General features: G+C 46.7%; 1 protein-coding gene across 1 annotated transcript; it reads right to left on the reverse strand.

Annotated features, from left to right (window-relative positions):
* Window positions 1–1044: 1044 nt before the first annotated feature.
* LOC139388050 (cingulin-like) lies at window positions 1045–24546 on the reverse strand. Its single transcript, XM_071134553.1, has 20 exons — window positions 24376–24546; window positions 16739–17768; window positions 16540–16625; window positions 16370–16439; window positions 11342–11437; window positions 10638–10759; window positions 10287–10398; window positions 9981–10193; window positions 8963–9111; window positions 7959–8079; window positions 7669–7881; window positions 7333–7554; window positions 6989–7237; window positions 6657–6827; window positions 5436–5687; window positions 4745–4828; window positions 4547–4665; window positions 4139–4247; window positions 3904–4067; window positions 1045–1183 (listed from the first exon to the last, which is right to left on the reverse strand). Exons 2-20 carry the CDS (start codon window positions 17765–17767, stop codon window positions 1045–1047), a joined length of 3720 nt encoding a protein of 1239 aa, XP_070990654.1. The 5' UTR covers window position 17768; window positions 24376–24546.
* Between the last annotated feature and the right edge of the window lie 582 nt (window positions 24547–25128).

Consider the following 25128-nt stretch of genomic DNA (forward strand, 5'->3'; position numbering starts at 1 on the left):
TGTAGTGCTTAAAATACTCCCTTTAATCCACCTTCCTCCGTCCCTCTATCCTCCTCCTTCTCCCTTTCTCTATAGTGCTCAGAATAGCCCTTGTTCTCCTCCTCCTACCACTACCCGCCACCCCCCTCCCTCTAGCAGGAGCTGGTGTGAAGGTTGCCACTACCCCTCCCTCCCTCTAGCAGGAGCTGGTGTGAAGGTTGCCACCACCCCTCCCTCCCTCCCTCCCTCCCTCTAGCAGGAGCTGGTGTGAAGGTTGCCACTACCCCCCCCCTCCCTCCCTCCCTCTAGCAGGAGCTGGTGTGAAGGTTGCCACTACCCCCCCCCCCCCTCCCTCTAGCAGGAGCTGGTGTGAAGGTTGCCACTACCCCTCCCTCCCTCTAGCAGGAGCTGGTGTGAAGGTTGCCACCACCCCTCCCTCCCTCTAGCAGGAGCTGGTGTGAAGGTTGCCACTACCCCCCCCCTCCCTCCCTCTAGCAGGAGCTGGTGTGAAGGTTGCCACTACCCCCCCCCCCCCCCCCCCCTCCCCTCTAGCAGGAGCTGGTGTGAAGGTTGCCACTGCCCCCCCCCTAGCAGGAGCTGGTGTGAAGGTTGCCACCACCCCTCCCTCCCTCCCTCTAGCAGGAGCTGGTGTGAAGGTTGCCACTACCCCCCCCCCTCTCCTCCCTCTATCAGGAGCTTGTGTGAAGGTTGCCACTACCCCCCCCCCTCCCTCCCTCTAGCAGAAGCTGGTGTGAAGGTTGCCACTACCCCCCCCCCTAGCAGGAGCTGGTGTGAATGTTGCCACTACCCCACCTTCCCTCCCTCCCTCTAGCAGGAGCTGGTGTGAAGGTTGCCACTACCCCCCCCCTAGCAGGAGCTGGTGTGAATGTTGCCACTACCCCCCCCCCACCCCCTAGCAGGAGCTGGTGTGAATGTTGCCACTACCCCACCTTCCCTCCCTCCCTCTAGCAGGAGCTGGTGTGAAGGTTGCCACTACCCCACCTTCCCTCCCTCCCTCTAGCAGGAGCTGGTGTGAAGGTTGCCACTACTCCTCCCTCCCTCCCTCTAGCAGGAGCTGGTGTGAAGGTTGCTCCCAGTGAGGATGGACGTGATGCTGGAGGGGTCGTACAGGCCTTCATCATCTTCGTCAGAGCTCAGAGCCGACGAGTCCAGGGCCTGACGCTGCGCCTGCTGCACCTTCCTCCTGAAACACACCACCATCAGCTTCAGAAATGTTATCTTCATCGTCTATTGTTCACTACAACAGAGGCTGTAGGTGGATCTCAGCAAACATGTGTGGGACAGTTGACTTCTACAGTAGACAGTGTGGTTCCCTGTAGTATCTGTCAGGGAGAGAGCCCTCTGCTGGTCAGATATGGGAACTGACTGGTGTGACATACAATATATACTGTGGGTCTGTAATTTTTGAAGTGTACCTTTTATCATAGGTACACTTCAACTGTGAGAGACGGAATCTAAAACAAAAATCCAGAAAATCACATTGTATGATTTTTAGGTAATTAATTAGCATTTTATTGCATGACATAAGTATTTGATCACCTACCAACCAGTAAGAATTCTGTCTCTCACAGACCTGTTAGTTTTTCTTTAAGAAGCCCTCCTGTTCTCCACTCATTACCTGTATTAACTGCACCTGTTTGAACTTTTTACCTGTATAAAAGTCACCTGTCCACACACTCAAACAGACAGACTCCAACCTCTCCACAATGGCCAAGACCAGAGAGCTGTGTAAGGACATCGGGGATCAAATTGTAGACCTGCACAAGGCTGGGATGGGCTACAGGACAATAGGCAAGCAGCTTGGTGAGAAGGCAACAACTGGCGCAATTATTAGAAAATGGAAGAAGTTCAAGATGACGGTCAATCACCCTTGGTCTGGGACTCCATGCAAGAGCTCACCTTGTGGGGCATCAATGATCATGAGGAAGGTGAGGGATCAGCCCAGAACTACACGGCAGGACCTGGTCAATGACCTGAAGAGAGCTGGGACCACAGTCTCAAAGAAAACCATTAGTAACACACAACATGGATTAAAATCCTGCAGCGCACGCAAGATCCCCTGCTCAAGCCAGCGCATGTCCAGGCCCGTCTGAAGTTTGACCATCTGGATGATCCAGAGGAGCAATGGGAGAAGGTCATGGGGTCTGATGAGAAAAAAATAGCTTTTTGGTCTAAAACTCCACTCGCCGTGTTTGGAGGAAGAAGAAGGATGAGTACAACCCCAAGAACACCATCCCAACCGTGAAGCATGGAGGTGGAAACATCATTCTTTGGGGATGCTTTTCTGCAAAGGGGACAGAATGACTGCACCGTATTGAGGGGAGGATGGATGGGGCCAAGTATCGCGAGATCTTGGCCAACAACCTCCTTCCCTCAGTAAGAGCATTGAAGATGGGTCGTGGCTGGGTCTTCCAGCATGACAACGACCCGAAACACACAGCCAGGGCAACTAAGGAGTGGCTCCGTAAGAAGCATCTCAAGGTCCTGGAGTGGCCTAGCCAGTCTCCAGACCTGAACCCAATAGAACATTTTTGGAGGGAGCTGAAAGTCCATATTGCCCAGCGACAGCCCCAAAACCTGAATGATCTGGAGAAGGTCTGTATGGAGGAGTGGGCCAAAATCCCTGCTGCAGTGTGTGCAAACCTGGTCAAGAACTACAGGAAAAGTATAATCTCTGTAATTGCAAACAAATGTTTCTGTACCAAATATTAAGTTCTGCTTTTCTGATGTATCAAATACTTATGTCATGCAATAAAATGCAAATTCATTACTTAAAAATCATACAATGTGATTTTCTGGATTTTGTTTTAGATTCCGTCTCTCACAGTTGAAGTGTACCTATGATAAAAATTACAGACCTCTACATGATTTGTAAGTAGGAAAACCTGTAAAATCGGCAGTGTTTCAAATACTTGTTCTCCCCACTGTACAGGGATGACTGCTCTGTCTGCTAGATCTGTCTCCCCATTCACAGCTGACCTGCACATACGTACGTGTGTGTGTGTTCCCACAGCACTGTTGGGTGGGGTTTAATGAGACACAGCTGGGTGAATGTGACTGTTGAATAAGTGTGTGTGTGTGTGAATCCGACTGCTTTATTCTGTAATGACGTGTGTCTGATAGCAGCATTTCTGTTGAGGGATCAGAGAGGAGCTCAGTGATCCATAGAATGATACACAACACACACTGCACGCTAGTTTGGCTGTGGGGAGTGAACAGGCTGCCAGTAAATGTCAGCTCACTGAACTCATTACCAATGACAAGAGGAACAGAAAGAGGTCTGGAGGGAGTGGAGGAGAACAGAAAGAGGTCTGGAGGGAGTGGAGGAGAACAGAAAGAGGTCTGGAGGGAGTGGAGGAGAACAGAAAGAGGTCTGTAGGGAGTGGAGGAGAACAGAAAGAGGTCTGTAGGGAGTGGAGGAGAACAGAAAGAGGTCTGGAGGGAGTGGAGGAGAACAGAAAGAGGTCTGGAGGGAGTGGAGGAGAAGAGAGGAACAGAAAGAGGTCTGGAGGGAGTGGAGGAGAACAGAAAGAGGTCTGGAGGGAGTGGAAGAGATCAGAAAGAGGTCTGGAGGGAGTGGAGGAGAACAGAAAGGTCTGGAGGGAGTGGAGGAGAACAGAAAGAGGTCTGGAGGGAGTGGAGGAGAACAGAAAGAGGTCTGGAGGGAGTGGAGGAGAACAGAAAGAGGTCTGGAGGGAGTGGAGGAGAACAGAAAGATTTCTGGAGGGAGTGGAGGAGAAGAGAGGAACAGAAAGAGGTCTGGAGGGAGTGGAAGAGAACAGAGGAACAGAGAGAATTGGGCTGGTTCAGAAGAAAAGCCACATCTAGGAGAAAGGAGATACTTAGTAATCTAACATGTGAAACAGGTAGTGTCAGACTTGGAAACACAACACACAGACTTACTTGAGCTCAGTCTCCAGCGCGGTGACTCTGCCCTGTAAGGCCTCCTTTAGTTCCATCTGTTCCTCCATCTCTCTCTGGGCCTTCCTCCTCAATCCCTCCATCCTCTCTACCTCGGTCTCCCCCTCATCCACCTGTCTCTTCAGAGCCTTCACACGCAGAGACAGCTACAACACAGAGGAATCAGTCAGGGTGTGTGTGTGTGTGTGTGTGTGTGTGTGCACGCGCGCGTGTGTACCTGGTCTCTCTGTTCTGTGTGTTGGTGTCTCTCTTCCTCCAGGGTAAAGTTGAGCTCCTTCAGTTTCTTCTCCAGGCGACGCTGAGACGACAACATGGAGTTCTTCTCCCTAACACACACACACACGCACACACACAGACACACACACACACACACGTTTAGCACAAACATGAACAAGGTGATTCTGGATACAGATGTGTGACCAGTTCATAATATCATAAGCTTTACTTGTCATCAATAATGTGAATGTCAATTTAAGGTACACTTCTCTAACTAATAGTGAACTACCATACCAAACACAAAATCAGCTTTTGTTACAAAATATCATATTCTAGACTATGTGGTGCATTGTGGTGTCTGTAGTTCCTGGGGTGTGGTGCATTGTGGGACGTGTAGTGTGCGGTGTACCTATCCTCACTGTGGAGGCGTTCCTCCAACTCGTGAACTTTACTCTCCAGCTGAGCCACTCCTACAGAGGAGCGAGACTGACCCTCCATATCAGATACTCTGGTCTTCAACTCCTTCATCTGGACAGAGAGATTTAAGCATAATCAATCATCACTCAGACCTTAAGATCATTTCAGTGGAGACACAGACTTAACGTACATGTCTTTCTAGGGCATTCTTGTCCAGCTCCAGGTCCTGTCTGGAGGATCTCTCCTGCATCAGCTCTGAACGCAGCTGCTCCATCTGCACACAGACAGAGAGACAGAGGAGAACCAGACAGAGGAGCGCCAGACAGAGGAGAGCCAGACAGAGGAGCGCCAGACAGAGGAGCGCCAGACAGAGGAGCGCCAGACAGAGGAGCGCCAGACAGAGGAGCGCCAGACAGAGGAGCGCCAGACAGAGGAGCGCCAGACAGAGGAGCGCCAGACAGAGGAGAACCAGACAGAGGAGAGCCAGACAGAGGAGCGCCAGACAGAGGAGCGCCAGACAGAGGAGCGCCAGACAGAGGAGCGCCAGACAGAGGAGAACCAGACAGAGGAGAGCCAGACAGAGGAGAGCCAGACAGAGGAGCGCCAGACAGAGGAGCGCCAGACAGAGGAGCGCCAGACAGAGGAGAACCAGACAGAGGAGCGCCAGACAGAGGAGCGCCAGACAGAGGAGAACCAGACAGAGGAGCGCCAGACAGAGGAGAACCAGACAGAGGAGCGCCAGACAGAGGAGCGCCAGACAGGGTGAGGGGAGAGTTAACAAATACATTATTTTCCTAGCTTGGTCCTGGTTCTTTCAACTGTTAACCAACAGACTGGTGAAAGCTGCTAGGCACACATTTATAGTGTGTGTGTGTGTGTACCTGGTCTCTGGTCCTGGTGACTCTGTCAGTGAGTAGCTCCACAGATCCCTTCTCCTCCTCCAGCTCCAGCTCCAGTCGTTTCATCTTGTCCTCCGTGCTGCGGAGCTCCCTGCTCTTGTCTGTGAGGCTGCTCCTGCTGTTCTCCAGTTCAGCCTCTAGGTGGTGCAGGCGGTTGGTGAGCAGCTCCTTGTCCAGCTGAACATTGTCTCTCTCCTCAACCACAGAGAGCAGCTCCTTCTTCTGACGGGACGCCTGGCGCACGACACACACACACACACACACTCTGGATCAGCGTTAAAGACGAATCACCTTCAGCACTCAAACTCATCTCTGGACCTCAAAGCCAGTTCCACTGTGTTTTTTCATTGTTCCCCTCTAATCAGGGACCGATTTAGACCTGGGACACCAGGTGGGTGCAATTCATTATCAGGTAGAAGAGAAAAGCAGCAGGCTCCGGCAGGGTGAGAGTTGACTACCCTTGACCAATACCATCACCTCCTGAAGACCCTATCCTCCTCCGTCTCCTCCCTCCATCCATCTCTCTCACCTCCTGAAAACCTTTTCCTCCTCCTCTCTCACCCCATCCCTTCCTCCCTCCCTCCATCCATCTCTTTCTCACCTCCTGAAGACCTTCCCCTCCTCCTCTCTCAACCCGTCCCTTCCTCCCTCCCTCCCTCCATCCATCTCTTTCTCACCTCCTGAAGACCTTTCCCTCCTCCTCTCTCACCCCATCCCTTCCTCCCTCCCTCCCTCCATCCATCTCTTTCTCACCTCCTGAAGACCTTTCCCTCCTCCTCTCTCAACCCGTCCCTTCCTTCCTCCCTCCCTCCATTCATCTCTTTCTCACCTCCTGAAGACCTTTCCCTCCTCCTCTCTCACCCTGTCCCTTCCTCCCTCCCTCCCTCCCTCCATCCATCTCTTTCTCACCTCCTGAAGACCTTTCCCTCCTCCTCTCTCAACCCGTCCCATCCTCCCTCCCTCCATCCATCTCTTTCTCACCTCCTGAAGACCTTTCCCTCCTCCTCTCTCACCCCGTCCCTTCCTCCCTCCCTCCCTCCCTCCATCCATCTCTTTCTCACCTCCTGAAGACCTTTCCCTCCTCCTCTCACCCCGTCCCTTCCTCCCTCCCTCCATCCATCTCTCTCTCACCTCCTGAAGACCCTTTCCTCCTCCCTCTTTCCCTCCTCCTCCTCTCTCACCCCGTCCCTTCCTCCCTCTCACCTCCTCTTCCAGTCTCTTGAGGGAGGTCTGGCTCCTCTCCAGTTCTACCAGTGTGTCATTGCCCTGCCTCTGGGCCTCCTGTGTCTCACTGCGAGATCTCTCTCTCTGTTCCTCCAGCTGGGCCCTGAGAACCTGCACCTCCTCACCAGACGACTGGGACAGAGACTCAAACTACATGGACAGAGAAAGAGGCAGAGTGAGAGTAGGGAGATCGCGAGGAGTAAGTAGACAGAGAGAGAGATTTTTATTTGCACAGTGTACATTTGTAAACACAGCACTTCAATGCAGTACACAGAGCATCAGAAAAACCCATGTAGACACACACTCCTCACCTCCTTATTGAGTTTGTCCAGGGACCGCTCCTGCTGTCTCCTCTGTTCCTCCAGCTGTGTGTTGGTCTGTGTGAGCTGGTCCCTCTCCTTCTCCCTGTCCTCCAGACGCAGGCTGAGCTGCCGGTGGTCCTGGCCCAGCCGAGAGGCTCCTCTCCTGGCCTCGTCAAGCTCCTGCCTCAGCCCCCTCAACTCCGCCTGGAGGGACATCTCTGCCTCCGAACTCTCTGATGCACTGGAAGCCAGCTGAGACTGGGGGGACACACACAAATACATACTGTGAAACAACACACCCACTAACAAAGAGCTGTGAGAAAGAGGTAGTGTAATGTGTGTGTATGTCTCACCTCCAGGCGTGAGAGTTTCTCTCGGAGGCGTGTGTTAGCTGCCTCCTGTTCCTGCTGTGAGTCTCTGAGAGCGTTTAGTTCTGTCTGGGTTCTGGCCAGCCGCTCTGTGTTTGACTGCAGCTCCTGCTCAGTGCTGGAGAGTTTCTCTCCCAGTCGGTCTCTCTCCCCACGAGCATCAGTCAACTCTGACTGCAGGCCAGACACGACCGACGGGTCAGGGAGCTATGGAGAGAAACAATAGAGGTGAGTGGTTGAGAGAAGGATGGAGATTATGAATATAAGGGAGAAAAGTGGCCATCTTTCCCAGTCACATAGCTGGTACTACACAACACACACCTGTTTGGTTCTCTCCTGGGCCTTGGCCAGATCCTCTTTGGCTCGATTTGATTGGCCCCTCAGCCTGTCCATCTCATACTTGAGCTCCGCCTCCTGCTCCTGGAAGGCCTTCTTCAGGGAGATTACCTCCATAACCTTTTTATCGAGCTCCGCCCTTTTCTTCTCTGCCTCTGATTGGGCCTGCTGCAGATCGGCACGCAAACTCTGCAGCTCCTGAAATTACAGTGGAGAACAGTGTCAGTGTGTACCTGGTTGAGAGTGTGTGTGTCAGAATCAGTGTGTGTGTGTACCTGGTTGAGTGTGTGTGTATGACTGGGGTCTGGTATCTGCTGTTTCATGGTGTTGACCCTCTCCTGTACTTCATTCAGTTCTTCCTCAAGCTCCTCTTTCTCCAGACGAGCCTGCAGCATCCTGCAACACAAACACACACCATTTTAACCAATACAAGATCCATTTCAAAATCTAGAAATCAAGTCAGAGATCAGCACTTATCAGACATCATTTAGTTTGATCACAGAAGCTACAGTTCAATCTCCAATGCTGATATCAGTCCCTCAAAGTTGATCAAACGTTTGGTTGTTAAAATGAGGTCATTCTATGGTATCACAATTTCTTCAGTCAGTCAAATAGAGAAACACAGAAGCTGGTTTAACTGGAATGTCAGCTACACGGCCATAAACCCTGGCTATTAACCGCAGCTATTAAAACCCTCTAGAGAGGATTCTAAAATATGGAATTGTACCACAGCTACTAACATGCATGCAGCCCATGCAAAAAAACATCTCTCTAGCTTAAACAGACATTTTGCTGGGATTTTTTCAATATCTTAATTACATTTCCGCGGGGTCGCAGAAATTATAGGCTAAGGGTTAGCACGGCTGGCTACTGGCACGGCTGGCTACTGGCACGGCTGGCTACTGGCACGGCTGGCTACTGGCACGGCTGGCTACTGGCACGGCTGGCTACTGGCACGGCTATAACCTATATACAGCACATATATAGGCTCCCTCACGGTGGCTCAGGGGTGATGGGCGCGTCTCTAGTCAATAAGACACGAGAGGAGGAGACGGTACAGAAATGGGACATGTGGATGGTTACATAGATGTATACATGGATGGTTGAAAAACAGGAAGAGATGTGTATGACTTGGTAAGTGAAGTGCATGTGTGTGTACAGTACCAGTCAATTTTTTACTTAAGTAAATTAAATAACTTGTTTTTCTTAAAACTGCATTGTTGGTTAAAAGTAAGCATTTCACAGTAAGGTTGTATTCTCTGTAGGTGCGTGTACTCACTCCTGTTTGGTGGTCCGTAGTTCATCTCTAGTATTGTGGAACTGCGTCATCCAGTGGCCACTCTCGTCCCTGCAGTCTTCCAGCTGCTGCTGTAGAGTACGCACCGACGCATTCACACGCAACCGCTCTGACTCGATACCCACCTGAGACTGGGGAGAGAGAAGAGAGGGGGAGAGTGGATATGAGAGAGTGTGGAGAGAGAGGTAGGGGGGAGAGAAGAGAGAGGGAGGGTGGATATGAGAGAGTAGGGGGGAGAGAGGGAGGGTGGATATGAGAGAGTGTAGGGAGAGAGGTAGGGGGGAGAGAAGAGAGAGGGAGGGTGGGTGGATATGAGAGAGTGTAGGGAGAGAGGTAGGGGGGAGAGAAGAGAGAGGGAGGGTGGATATGAGAGAGTGTAGGGAGAGAGGTAGGGGGAGAGAAGAGAGGGAGGGAGGGTGGATATGAGAGAGTGTAGGGAGAGAGGTAGGGGGAGAGAAGAGAGGGAGGGAGGGTGGATATGAGAGAGTGTGGGGAGAGGTAGGGGGGAGAGAAGAGAGAGGGAGGGTGGATATGAGAGAGTAGGGGGGAGAGAGGGAGGGTGGATATGAGAGAGTGTAGGGAGAGAGGTAGGGGGAGAGAAGAGAGGGAGGGAGGGTGGATATGAGAGAGTGTGGGGAGAGAGAGGGAGGGTGGATATGAGAGTGTGGGGAGAGAGGGGTAGGGGAGAGAAGAGAGAGGAAGGATGGATATGAGAGAGAGAGAGTGGGGAGAGAGAGGGAGAAAGACGTGTCATTAAGAATGTGAGATCAGCTGATGTACTGCTTGTGGCTTTGTCTGTGCAGTCAAACGTAACGGTGTAATCTGCTATAATGCCCCGGTGTGAAGCAAGTCCAGTGGGTCTCAATCACTTCACGCTCTGCTGCTCCCTCAGTGCACGCGTGTTGGTGGGAAAGAGCTCTCAAGTCAGAATTTAACTACCGTTTTCCACCGGTTGTATCCTGTGACCATGGTGAATAAACGCTGAAACGTGTGTGTGTACCTGTGAGACCTGCTCCACGGTACTCCTCAGTCTCTCCATGTCAGTGCTGTACTGTTCTCGAAGTGTCTCCATGTCTTTGTCGTGCGTGGCCACCTCGTCCTTCAGAGCCCCCTTCAGGGCCGTCAGCTCCCTCTCTCTCTGTCTCAGAGAATCCTCCAGCTTCTGCTTCAACATGGACACCTCCAACAGAGACGCTTGACACGCCACCAGGTCCTGTAGACACACAATACACACATAACACAGGACAGTTACAAAGAGTGCACAACAAAGATCTTGTGTCTCAAGACCACCCAAATGTTGTGTTACCGTCTTGTTGCCGTTCTCTGTCCTCAGCTCCTCCTGTAGCTCGCCCAGTCGGTCCTCCATCTCTCTGACTCTGGACTCAGCACTCTCTCTCTCCATACGCAACTGACTCAGCCTGACAGAGACCGTGATTTATTCATTTAACCTTTATTTCTACAGGTCGATCTCATCGAGATAAAATCTATTTTACAAGAGAGATCTGATGCTCTTTATCTCAACACTAACAAATAACCTTTCAATAAGCCATCATTATAACCAGTTCTGATCCAGCAGCCTGGAGTCACTTTCAACCTGCCTGGTTCCTCTCAAGGTTTCCTTCTACCCAGGTCATTTGTCCTGCTCACTGTTACTCACTCAGAGTGTGTGTGGTGTAGTTCAGTCTTCTTCCTGTCCACAGTCTCCTGGAGCTGCATGTTCTCATCCAGACATGAATCCAGCTCTGCCTTTAACACAGGGTCAGAGCTGCCCACAGAGCCCTATGCACACACACAGTCCTGTACTGTAGGCTACATGACCACCACAACATCAGACAACGACAGACAGTGGGGAGGTGACAGAGTGGTAGTATTTAATTACACCATTAGAAATATTTTGGAGAACAGGCATGATTCTCTATTTAAACATGCTGTGTGTCTGTGTGTTCTTCAGAATAGTGTCAGACAGGCTTTAATCCTCACTGTAGAATTCACATACATGATTAAGTGATTATAGGGTGTTAGAGTTAAATACTAGCCCAACTCCCTTAAGCCAACACATAATGACTCATTATCAGATATATTAATGTGTGTGTGTCCACCTCTAACCCAACAGGTTTAAACTGGTTTGTGGTTCATCTGTGGTCCATTTACAGGGCTTTTAGGGCATTCAGATTAGACTGCCACTAAAAACATCAGCTCCTCTCAGAAAACGCACACGGTGGGCTCAGCTGGTGTGTGTACTGTTGAAACAGCACACCGTGAGAGTCTCCTAGGTGCCAAACAAACACCATCGCTCCACTCTTTCCATCACGTCCCAAATGATCACTCCTTCCTCTTTTTCTCCTACTCTCCTCCACTCACCCTCCTCTCCTCCTGTAGAGAGGTCTGTAGCTCCATCATCTTCCTCTCCAGATCCCTCTTTTCTCTCCTCCACTCCTCGCCAGAGCTCTCACTGGGCTGAGAGGGGAAGAGTGACTTTAGTGGATACCCCATAGAATGACAGCTAGCACCACCAATGACAAACTGAAATAAGAGGATGAGCAGTACTACGGAGGTGTATAGAGATGTATATTAGAGTACTACAGATATGTATATTAGAGTACTACAGAAGTGTCTATTAGAGTACTATAGAGATGTATAGAGATGTACAGTGGGGAGAACAAGTATTTGACACACTGCCGATTTTGCAGGTTTTCCTACTTACAAAGCATGTAGAGGTCTGTAATTTTTTATCATAGGTACACTTCAACTGTGAGGGACGGAATCTAAAACAAAAATCCAGAAAATCACATTATAATTTTTAAGTAATTCATTTGCATTTTATTGCATTACATAAGTATTTGATCACCTACCAAACAGTAAGAATTCCGGCTCTCACAGACCTGTTAGTTTTTCTTTAAGAAGCCCTCCTGTTCTCCACTCATTACCTGTATTAACTGCACTTGTTTGAACTCGTTACCTGTATAAAAGACACCGGTCCACACACTCAAACAGACTCCAACCTCTCCACAATGGCCAAGACCAGAGAGTTGTGTAAGGACATCAGGGATAAAATTGTAGACCTGCACAAGGCTGGGATGGGCTACAGGACAATTGGCAAGCAGCTTGGTGAGAAGGCAACAACTGGCGCAATTATAAGAAAATGGAAGAAGTTCAAGATGACGGTCAATCACCCTTGGTCTGGGGCTCCATGCAAGAGCTCACCTCGTGGGGCATCAATGATCATGAGGAAGGTGAGGGATCAGCCCAGAACTACACGGCAGGACCTGGTCAATGACCTGAAGAGAGCTGGGACCACAGTCTCAAAGAAAACCATTAGTAACACACTACGCCGTCATGGATTAAAATCCTGCAGCGCATGCAAGGTCCCCCTGCTCAAGTCAACGCATGTCCAGGCCGGTCTGAAGTTTGCCAATGACCATCTGGATGATCCAGAGGAGGAATGGGAGAAGGTCATGTGGTCTGATGAGACAAAAATATAGCTTTTTGGTCTAAACTCCACTGGCCGTGTTTGGAGGAAGAAGAAGGATGAGTACAACCCCAAGAACACCATCCCAACCGTGAAGCATGGAGGTGGAAACATCATTCTTTGGGGATGCTTTTCTGCAAATGGGACAGGACGACTGCACCGTATTGAGGGGAGGATGGATGGGGCCATGTATCGCGAGATCTTGGCCAACAACCTCCTTCCCTCAGTAAGAGCATTGAAGATGGGTCGTGGCTGGGTCTTCCAGCATGACAACGACCCGAAACACACAGCCAGGGCAACTAAGGAGTGGCTCCGTAAGAAGCATCTCAAGGTCCTGGAGTGGCCCAGCCAGTCTCCAGACCTGAACCCAATAGAACATTTTTGGAGGGAGCTGAAAATCCGTATTGCCCAGCGACAGCCCCAAAACCTGAATGATCTGGAGAAGGTCTGTATGGAGGAGTGGGCCAAAATCCCTGCTGCAGTGTGTGCAAACCTGGTCAAGAACTACAGGAAAAGTATAATCTCTGTAATTGCAAACAAAGGTTTCTGTACCAAATATTAAGTTCTGCTTTTCTGATGTATCAAATACTTATGTCATGTAATAAAATGCAAATTAAATACTTAAAAATCATACAATGTGATTTTCTGGATTTTGTTTTAGATTCCATCTCTCACAGTTGAAGTGTACCTATGATAAAAATTGCAGACTACATGCTTTGTAAGCAGGAAAACCTGCAAATTCGGCAGTGTATCAAATACTTGTTCTCCCCACTGTATAGTAGAGTACCGCGGAGGTGTATAGAGATGTATATTAGAGTACCGCGGAGATGTATAGAGATGTATATTAGAGTACTACGTAGGTGTATAGAGATGTATATTAGAGTACTACGTAGGTGTATAGAGATGTATATTAGAGTACTACGTAGGTGTATAGAGATGTATATTAGAGTACTACGTAGGTGTATAGAGATGTATATTAGAGTACCGCGGAGATGTATATTAGAGTACTACGTAGGTGTATAGGGATGTATATTAGAGTACCGCGGAGGTGTATAGAGAGAGTACCACGGAGGTGTATAGAGATGTACACTGCTCAAAAAAACAAAGGGAACACTAAAATAACACATCTTAGATCTGAATGAATGAAATATTCTTATTAAATACTTTTTTCCTTTACATAGTTGAATGTACTGACAACAAAATCACACAAAAATGATCAATGGAAATCAAATGTATCAACCCATGGAGGTCTGGATTTGGAGTCGCACTCAAAATTTAAGTGGAAAACCACACTACAGGCTGATCCACCTTTGATGTAATGTCCTTAAAACAAGTCAAAATGAGGCTCAGTAGTGTGTGTGGCCTCCACGTGCCTGTATGACCTCCCTACAACGCCTGGGCATGCTCCTGATGCCCCTGATGGTCTCCTGAGGGATCTCCTCCCAGACCTGGACTAAAGCATCCGCCAACTCCTGGACAGTGTATATTAGAGTACTGCGGAGGTGTATAGAGATGTATATTAGTGTACCGCGGAGATGTATATTAGAGTACTACGGAGGTGTATAGAGATGCACCAGTCAAATGTTTGGACACACCTACTCATTCAAGAGTTTATTTTTACTATTTTCTACATTGTAGAATAATCAAATCAAATCTCTTCTTATTGGTGTCCTTTAGTAGTGGTTTCTTTGCAGCAATTCGACCATGAAGGCCTGACTCACGCAGTCTCCTCTGAACAGTTGATGTTGAGATGTGTACGTGCTTGAACTCTGAAGCATTTATTTGGTCTGCAATTTCTGAGGCTGGTAACTCTAATGAACGTATCCTCTGCAGCAGAGGTAACTCTGGATCTTCTTTTCCTGTGGCGGAGAGCCAGTTCCATCATAGCCCTTGATGTTTTTTGCGACTGCACTTGAAGAAACGTTCAAAGTTCTTGAAAATGTCCGTATTGACTAACCTTCATGTCTTAAAGTAATGATGGACTGTCGTTTCTCTTTGCTTATTTGAGCTGTTCTTGACATATGGACATGGTCTTTTACCAAACAGGGCTATCTTCTGTATACCAACCCTACCTTGTCACAGCACAACTGATTGGCTCAAAACGCATTAAGGAAAGAAATTCCACAACTTAAATTTTAACAAGGCACAGCTGTTAATTGAAATGCATTTCAGGTGACTAGTTCATGAAGCTGGTTGAGAGAATGCCAAGAGTATGCAAAGCTGTCAAAGGCAAAGTGGCTACTTTGAAGAATCTCAAATATATTTTGATGTTTAACACTTTTTTGGTTACTACATGATTCCATGTGTTATTTCATTGTTTTGATGTCTTCACTATTATTCTACAATGTATAAAATAGTAAAAATAAAGAACAACCTTGGAATGAGTAGGTGTGCCCAACATTGACTGGTACTGTATATTAGAATACTACTGAGGTGTATAGAGATGTGTATTAAAGTACTACTGAGGTGTATGGAGATGTATAGAGAGCTCCAAAAGTGTTGGGACAGTAACATTGTTTTATTTTTTTGCTCTGTACTTTGGATTTGAAATGATACAATGACTCCGAGGTTAAAGTGCAGACTGTCAGCTTTGATTCGAGGGTGTTTTCATCCATATCAGGTGAACCGTTTCGAAATTACAGCACTTTTTGTAGATAGCCCATTTTAGAGGACCAGAAGTATTGGGACAAATTCACTTGTGTATTAAAAAGTAGTAAAACGTTTAGTATTTGGTCCCATATTCCTAGAAAACAATGATTACATCAAGCTTGTGACCGCAAACTTGTTGGATGCATTTGTTGTTTGTTTTGGTAGCGTTTTATAATTTTTTGTCAAATAGAAATGAATGGTAAATAATGTATTGTGTCATTTTGGAGTTACTTTTATTGTAAATAAGAATATAATGTTTCTAAATACTACCATGATTATGGATAATCCTGAATGAATCGTGAATAATGAGGAGTGAGAAAGTTAGAGGCATAAATATCTTAGCCCGCAAAAAATTCTAACCTCCCTTGTTATTGTAATGGTAAGAGGTTAGCAGGGGGGGTATGATATGTGAGTCTAACTTTCTCACTCATCATTATGGGGCAGCAGGTATCCTAGTGGTTAGAGTGTTGGACCTGTAACCGAAAGGTTGCAAGATCGAATCCCCGAGCTGACAAGGTAAAAATCTGTCGTTCTGCCCCTGAACAAGGCAGTTAACCCACTGTTCCTTGGCCGTCACTGAAAATAAGAATTTGTTCTTAATTGACTTGCCTAGTTAAATAAAAGGTCAAATAAAAAATTATGAAATATTAATTCAGGACTATGCATCCACATGAATGTAGAAGAGTTTAGAAACATATTCTATTCTATCTGAACATCCAAAGTGTGACACTGTCCCAATACTTTTGGAGCTCACTGTAGATAAGTACCTTGAGGTGTATATTAGAATACTACTAAAGTGCATTCGGAAAGTATTCAGACCCCTCGACTTTTCCACATTTTGTTATGTTACAGCGTCATCCTGATATGAATTCAATTGTTGTTTTCCATCAATCTACACACAATACCCCATAATGACAAAGCAAAAACCGGTTTAGACATTTTTGCAAATGTATAAACTGAAATATCACATTGACATAAGTATTCAGACCCTCTACGCAGTACTTTGTTGAAGCACCTTTGGCAGCGATTACAGCCTCTTCTTCTTGGGTATGTCCCCGAAGGAGGCTTGCTAACAGAAAGTGTCTGTATACTTATGTAAAAACAAAAATTCTAACAACCTGTTTTTTCTTTGCCATTATGGGATATTGTGTGTAGATTGCTGAGAAAAATGTTTTATTTAATCCATTTTAGAATAAGGCTGTAACATAACAAAAACATGTAAAAAGTCAAGGGGTCTGAATACTTTCCGAAGGCACTGTATATTCAAGTACCTTGAGTCCCTGGATCTTCTGGAAGATCACCCTGACTTTGTGTCTGATGACTGAGTCCCTCTCACTGGTCCTGAGGGGTTAACAACAACAGGTCAAACACACATGGTCAGAAGGATGTTGATAACTGGCCTAAATTAATGTTGAATGACACCGTAAGATAAATGCTCTACCCTTCTCTGAGGACACTGTAGATGGTCTGCATGACCTGCTCCTCCTCACTGGTGACCTCTGAACTCTGAAGCAGGTCAGGGGTCACCTTTAGACAGAGCTCAGTGTTAGTATGTTTTTAAACTTTACTGGAGGTATTGATAATGTACTAGCTAAGTATACTAGTTAGTAACCGCTCTCCCCTCCCGTCCAGTCTCTTACCAGCGGGTCTGTCCGATTGGCTGACAGCGTCTCCACAGCGACAAACCTCCCCGGCGGAGCCCACTGATTGGCTGGGTGGGGTGTTGCCTTGCTGACGGAGCCTTGGACCCGCCCCAGGCTGCTGTGAGTGGAGGAGGGAGGGGAGGAGTAGGGATTGGGGGTGAGAGAGGGTGAAGGGGATGAGTAGGGGTTGGGGGCGAGGGAAGAGGAGGTGGTGTTTATAGGGTCCTCTGCTACAGGAGAGCACCCCCTCTGTTGTTCTCTGGTACTGCTGCTGCCGTCAAACCTACTGATGAGTCTGTTGACGGGGGTCTGGGGGTGGGGCTGTGTTGCGTAAGAAAGGCTCTGGGGGTGGGGGTGTGCTGGGTAAGGAAGGCTCTGGGGGTGAGGGTGTGCTGGGTAAGGAAGGCTCTGGGGGTGGGGGTGTGCCATGGTCAGGGGGGGCTGCTCTGTTTGGGAAGGGTGGAGGTCAGGGGCATACTGACTCCCCCCTCCCCTCCCCAGTGACCCGTTGAGCCCAGACTGATATGACCCACACATTATATTCCTCCCCTTACCCCCCTCCCTCACCCCTCCTCTATACGTTCTCTCTTCCGCGACCCCAATCCCTCCATCCAGGTTCCCATAGCTACCAGACCTCCCATCCCCTGGTGGTCTCCCAAATCCTCCTCCCCCCTCACTCTCCAGTAATGAACCATGTGACTGTGCCCTGCGTAACTCCCCTCCCTGCCCTCCTCCCCCCTCTCCCCCTCCCTCCTCTCGGTCTCTCCTGCGGGGCAGACTGCCGTAACCCGGGGGGTAGTGGGTACGGAGCTGCACCCCATACGAATCTCCCTTTGGGCCCCCGTCCTTCATAACCACATAGGGTTGTCCAGCGATGCCCTGGACCCTGACAGCCACCCCGTACTTAGAGGTGGAGGAGGGCTTGGATCTCAGCTGGGTCGAGGGGAGCCCCCCTCCTGAGTCGTTGATGAAGCGGATCTGAACCCCGTAGTCCACGGGGCTCTTCCGACCTGACGGAGTACTCATACTGGGGAGGGAGAGAGCGAGAGGGGACGGGGCGGAGGAGGAGAGACAGGGAAAGGGGAGAGAAAGTGGAGAGGGGGAAAGACAATATTAATACAGCTATTCCAAGTGTTATACTTTAAAGAAGTGAATGTGACAGCAGTAATATATTGTTTTCAACTGAATATCTGACTGGTATGAATGTCATGCAGACACACAGAAAGAGGGTGGACTGTGTGTGTTTCTATTGGGTTTGCAAGTTACAAAGGTGTGTGAGAGAATGAGTCTCAGTGGAGTTGCTTTAGAATGGACTTTGTTCATAGTGACCTTCATTATTCATTAACCTGGAAACACACACACCCTACCTCCCACTCTCTGGCTCCCCTTACGTGTACTCTCTTGCTCTCTCTCTTGACTTCCAGTTGGTTTAGTTTTTCCTCTTCTTTAGAAATCCCTGCCTAGGCCAGGCCAGCCCTGCCCAACCAGCACAGCAAAGGTGAGACTCCTTCCTCAATCTAGGATCTTTATGTGTAATCACACATGATCCATAGCCAGTCCTTGTGAAGGATCCTCCTTCTGTTTCCCTCAGTAAGTCTCATTAACATGGTCAGCAGTCATCACTAGCCTGAATCATGGTTTACACTGCATGCTTGAACATGGTCAGCTGTCATCACTAGGTCATTACACTGCATGCCTCATTAACATGGTCAGCTGTCATCACTAGGTCATTACACTGCATGCCTCATTAACATGGTCAGCTGTCATCACTAGGTCATTACACTGCATGCCTCATTAACATGGTCAGCTGTCATCACTAGGTCATTACACTGCATGCCTCATTAACATGGTCAGCTGTCATCACTAGGTCATTACACTGCATGCCTCATTAACATGGTCAGCTGTCATCACTAGGTCATTACACAGCATGCCTCATTAACATGTCTCCTTTGCACTTATAACCAACCAACTACAACACCAGGCACTAACCCAGTTACCACCCTTCTCTACCTTCTCTCATTCGCTCCCTCTTTCACATACAGACAAACTTTCATTCTCCCGCTGCCTCCCTCACTGACACACAAAAAGAGTGTACAGAGTTTTTCCTCTCTTATCAGTGTGTGTCATGGTGGTGATAACACCAATGTCAAGCTCTTGTTCCTGTGGATAGGAAGCCCTGCCCCCACACATGCCTGCACTCCTCATACACACTCTGGAATGAACTGTGTACAAGCAGGCCCACACACTCACAGGTGATCAGTGGTGTTGTAAAGAGCATCAGTAAAGACCTTGGTGCAGTTTATACATGGTGTCAGGTATAAATCAGTATAAATCAAAGCCCTGGCTATCAGGACGAGAGAGGAGACACACACACATCCCCTAGTCAGATTGGCAGATTAACCTCAGTCATTTTGTCATACTCATATATCATGTCTGTACTGTAATGATATGAGCATAGCCATAGGAAGTAGTTTGGGGGTGGGGATGCTCATATCATTACAGTACAGACAGATGATATATGAGTATGACAAAATGACACAGACGTTGAGGTTAATCTGTCAATCTGACTAGGGGATGGGTGTGTGTTAGGCTTGGCAGAATTATCGTATAACGTCGTAATCGACAGTTAAAGGACAACCTTGAACTAAAAATAATCGTTATAATACATACCTTTTAGTAGAAAGGGGATTCAACTTTATATTCAAGTAGATAGAAAAACTTCTATTGCATAAACTATTTTTAAATGAAGTGGGAAAGATTCTAATTATTTTACAAACAGAAAGGCACAGTCGGAAGGAGCAGGTTCATTTGTCTCATTCATTTTGGAGACAGGGGTGTCACCAAGCTGTGTGGTATTCATTAGGTATGTCCTAACTAGAAGTCGACCGATTAATCGGAATGGCCGATTAATTGGGGCCGATTTCAAGTTTTCATAACAATCGGTAACCGGGCATTTTTGGACACCGATTATGGCCGATTACATTGCACTCCACGAGGAGACTGCGTGGCAGGCTGACTACCTGTTACACGAGTGCAGCAAGGAGCCGAGGTAAGGTGCTAGCTAGCATTAAACGTATCTTATAAAAAACAACCAATCTTAACATAATCACTAGTTAACTACACATGGTTGATGGTATTACTAGTTTATCTAGCTTGTCCTGCGTTGCATATAATCGATGTGGTGCCTGTTCATTTATCATTGAATCACAGCCTACTTCACCAAACAGGTGATTTAACAAGCGCATTTGCGAAAAAAGCACTGTCGTTGCACCAATGTGTACCTAACCATAAACATCAACGCTTTTCTTAAAATCAATACACAAGTATATATTTTTAAACCTCCTGCATATTTAGTTAATATTGCCTGCTAACATGATTTTTTTTAACTAGAGAAATTGTGTCACTTCTCTTGCGTTCTGTGCAACAGAGTCAGGGTATATGCAGCAGTTTGGGCGGCCTGGCTCATTGAGAACTGTGTGAAGACCATTTCTTCCTAACAAAGACAGCCAACTTTGCCAAACTATGCAGGTTTAATTGATTTTAAGAAAGGCATTGATGTTTATGGTTAGGTACATTCGTGCAACGATTGTGCTTTTCCGCAAATGCACATTTTTTTTTCAATTGTTGCACGAATGTACCTAACCATAAACATCAATGCCTTTCTTAAAATCAAAACACATAAGTATATATTTTTTAAACCTGCATATTTAGTTGAAATAAATTAATGTTAGCAGGCAATATTAAACTAGGGAAATTGTGTTTTACATAATTATGACATAACATTTAAGGTTGTGCAATGTAACAGCAATATTTAGACTTATGGATGCCACCAGTTAGATAAAATACGGAATGGTTCCGTATTTCACTAAAATAATAAACGTTTTGTTTTTGAAATTATAGTTTCCGGATATGACCATATTAATGACCTACATAACGTATTTATGTGTGTTATTATATTATAATTAAGTTTATGATTTGATAGAGCAGTCTGACTGACCGGTGGTAGGCAGCAGCAGGCTTGTAAGCATTCATTCAAACAGCACTTTCCTGCGTTTGCCAGCAGCTCTTCGCTGTGCTTCAAGCATTGCGCTGTTTATGACTTCAAGCCTATCAACTCCCAAGATTAGGCTGGCAATACTAAAGTACCTATTAGAACATCCAATAGTCAAAGGTATATGAAATACAAATGGTATAGAGAGAAATAGTTCTATAATAACTACAACCTAAAACGTCTTACCTGGAAATGTTGACTCATGTTAAAAGGAACCATCAGCTTTCATATGTTCTCATGGTCTGAGCAAGGAACTTAAAATGTTAGCTTTTTTACATGACACATATTGCACTTTTACTTTCTTCTCCAACACTTTGTTTTATCCAAATTGAACCTACTAAATTGATTGTATTGATGTATTATATTAAGTTAAAATAAAAGAGTAGTTTTTGTTCATTCAGTATTGTTGTAATTGTCATTATTACAAATATATATATATATATATATCTGCAGATTAAGCGGTATCGGCTTTTCTTTAGTCCTCCAATAAATCGGTATCGGCGTTAAAATCATAATCGGTCGACCTCTAGTCCCAACTCATTTTTACAGATGCATTATAAGCTCAAAACATTTTGCAACAAAAATTACAATAACCGTGGCCATTTGCAGGACAATTAATCATAACCCAAAATGCCTTTGTCATTACAACTCCAGTGTGTGTACAGTTCAGCTCGTCACTTAGCACATCCCTCGCCCTAAGACAGACATCCAAAGCATGCCATTGAAAAAGCCCCCGTCACTGTACATTAGTGCAGACGACCGTAACACGTGCACAAAGTCACACACACGCACAGTCACACACGCAGTCACACACACCACCTAATGGCCAAGTGGCAAGTAGTGGTGAAGATGTCCCAAAGACAGCTACAAGTCTGGTCTTTCAGACAGAGGACCACAGAAAGCCAGCTACAAGTCTGGTCTTTCAGACAGCAGACCACAGAAAGCCTAGGATATCTATTTCAGATATAGGTCAACAGATACAAAGGACATTCAACACCAACCCTTCTTTCTGCATGCAGAGGCTAATCATCCATAATCAGTTGTAGAGGCTGAGTTTAAAGCAGTGTTTCTCAACCCCTGGTCCTTGGGAGTATGTTGCTGACCTCCTGACATTGATTTACTCCATTCTACAGTTTAATCTAGGCACTTGGCTATTCTAAGGAGGGAGGGGCATTGCTTGCCTGTCCCTGGTACTGAAACATATTGGGAAACACTGCTTGCTTGTGCGCCTGCGTGTGTGAGACAGAGGCCCAGTCTCAGCAGGGAGAACTGACAGTGAATAGGACCAAACATAACAGGAACACAGTAGTGGACCCCAGCCACTTCCCTCTCTCATTCCACCTCCCTTTCTTTCTCATTCCACCTCCCTTTCTATCTATCTGTCTGTGTCAATGTGTCAAGCCACTTCCAACAGGCCAGTTCAGCTGCTAAGCAGTGAAAGGGTACAGTTGAGAGGAGAGGGCCAGGGGAGACAGTCAGGGGAAAGAGGGTGAGCCCATCCTATTGTCCAAATGATGTGCAGCAGAAAATGAGGGCAGAAACGCTGGGAGCGCAACACTCTTCTCCCCCTGGCCCTCTCCAGCTCTCCCTCAGTCTGTCTGCCTCACTTATATCACTGTTCTGCACCTGACCCTCCCTCCATCTCTTTAACCTGTTCATCTCTCAAACCTCTCGCTATCCCTCCATTCTTCCCTCCCCTAACCTCTCTATCGCTCCCTCCCTCTCCATAACCTCGCTATCCCTCCCATCCTAACCTTTCTATCCCTACCGCCATCTCTAAACTCTCTATCCTTCCCTCCCACCTCTCTCTATCCCTCAATCCATCTTTCTAACCTCTCTATCACTCCCTCCATTCATCCATTTCTCTAAACTCTCCAGCCTTCCCTCCATCCCCCTAACCTCTCTCTATCCCGCCATCTCTCTCTCTAACCCTCCCCTGGGTTCCAAATCTCTGTTTCTCTCTCTGGAGAGAAGTACATGATGAGGCAGCTGACCGGACCTGCAACAGAGATTGACTGTGGATACTTGTCTGAGGTTAAGACCAACAGGCTTCAGTGCTTCAGTGAAAGCACCTGAAAGAGGATGATCTTACATGTGTGTGACTGTCTCCTTCTGTGGAGACACAAATAGATTACATATCATGACTGATGTTGGGCCCTGTAAAATCTGGTTTATTTTTTGCCTGATTTCTCCGATTTGTTTTTCTAGGTTTCCATTTTTCGCAGTTTATTCAGGTTCACTCAAAATCACACTTTAATAGAAAAACAAAACATTGTTCAAATATTGTTGAATTCCATTTTAGTGTCTAGATTCTGTGTTCCATCCACAACACAGATTTTATAGGGCCCTACTGATGACTGTCAGTCATGAGTGGCTGAAATACCAAAGACTTTCCACATTAATGCTGCTGTCATTAGAAAATGTAAATAACACACCAACTTGGGTCCCCAAGAGAGTCCTTCAGTTAAGACTGTTTCCTTGGTGATTGGCAATTCATCCCTTCTGTCTCTTCATTACATTCTTGACTTAGACCAAACCCTTTTCCACTCCTCTCACACTCAAACAACCAGACATTTCTTCCTCTCTGAGTCTAATGGCACCCATTGGCATAACAAAGACTTCAGTGTTGCCAAATAGAACACAAACACCAAATAGAAGCACCTAATACACCCCTCCAGTCACCCACATTCCACACTGTGTTGCTCAGTAAACATCCCCCTTACACACCTACCTGCACACTTCAGGGTCTCGCTCTAAGAGCATCCAATTTGTAAACAGTCTCATCACTCTCTCTGTCACTCCCTCTGTGCCTGTGGCAACAGTAAAACATGTCCCTCAGGCTGAGCTTTCTCCCATCGGTCATCAATACACTGCTGTGTTAAATTCTACATACTAACAGACAAAATAATGCATAGACATCAATGTCAAGTTTAAATTCATAACATAATTTATCAAGCCATCTAACACTTGCGATCTTGCATCAGATATGAGACAACACCCTGGCCAGTGGGTACTTTCTGTAGGCCACATGTCCATGTGTAATCACTGAATGTTGGCTAATAAAATGACAGAGAATGGTAAATAGCTTAGATAACTTCTCTTTTGAACTGAGTTCGCTGGCTACATTGAATTCCTCAGAGTATGCGTCATAGTATCATCTAGCGTTAGCGAAACTTGGGAGAAGAGAGGCAGTGAGCAAAGTTGTTGAAGATGAGCTTCGAGAAAGCGTCAAATAACTGACATTGACAGATGGGTACACGTGGTTTAAAATGAGAATACCACTACGGGAGAGATCTAGACGAGGCAATGTAAAGTTACACCTGCTCCGTGGCCTTTGAATTCTGAGTGACGTTACCCAGCACCGTTTCGCCACCATTAAAAGTAAACTTAGGGTAAGACACCAACAAGAGAGCAAGTGTTTAAAGACGGAGTGGACAAATGTATTAGCTAGCTATGTGTCTGTATTGCGCAAGCCAACCAGCTAGAGCTAGCAAGCTAACCCCAAGCTACTGTCATAACTAGCTAGTTAATTTAGCTGTCTGGGTTAGCTAGCTTGCTAACTAAACAACATCCAGAAACATACCTGCTATTTGGTCAAAGTAGTACAATTCATCAATTTATTTTCGACTTTCGAGTCATCTTCTGTTGTTTTACTTGGTGTTAATACAGATGTTTAAATCTGACAGAAAATACTTCTGAAAGAGCAGAGCATATCCATAATTCGAGACAGACAGATAAATTCGTTAAATGCAGCTCCAACCTGTTACCTTTGTGACCGATGCCAGACGAGCCGCCTAGCCCCGCTAGAGGGAATACAGGTATTGGTTGAGCACATAGCAGTAGGCGGTGCTCTAGACAGCGCCCGCTTTGAATATTGGTGAGTCTGTCTGTCAATCTGTGATACATTGACTCAGGAGAGAGGTCTTTCAGTGGTCTACATAAATAGAAATAAACAACTTTGTGAATGAAAATGCCTAGTGCTGTGTTTGTCATAATACATGTTTTAACTGCTAAGAAAGAGGTAAGCTATTGCAGAAACAAACGAAACGCATCACAACTTGTGGCATTAATCAGTTTGCGCTCCTCAAATTCCAACCATCCCAAAGGGTAACCGTTCCACTTGATCTACCAGATCCCCTGCAGAGGGCGCCTTTAGCAAACATTATGACCGATTATTGGCAATTAGGACAGAGGCATAGGGGACAGTTTATTCTACTAATTTGAATCAACCACTGAAATGGCCATTCGACTCTTTTCCCTATAGAAAATTCTCAACACAAATTAAATATTTTCTTATTTTGAAAAAATATTTGTTCTCACTCATTGTGGTGCCAAA

The sequence above is a fragment of the Oncorhynchus clarkii genome, chromosome 3 (assembly GCF_045791955.1).
Source record: "Oncorhynchus clarkii lewisi isolate Uvic-CL-2024 chromosome 3, UVic_Ocla_1.0, whole genome shotgun sequence".
Lineage (NCBI taxonomy): Eukaryota > Metazoa > Chordata > Actinopteri > Salmoniformes > Salmonidae > Oncorhynchus > Oncorhynchus clarkii.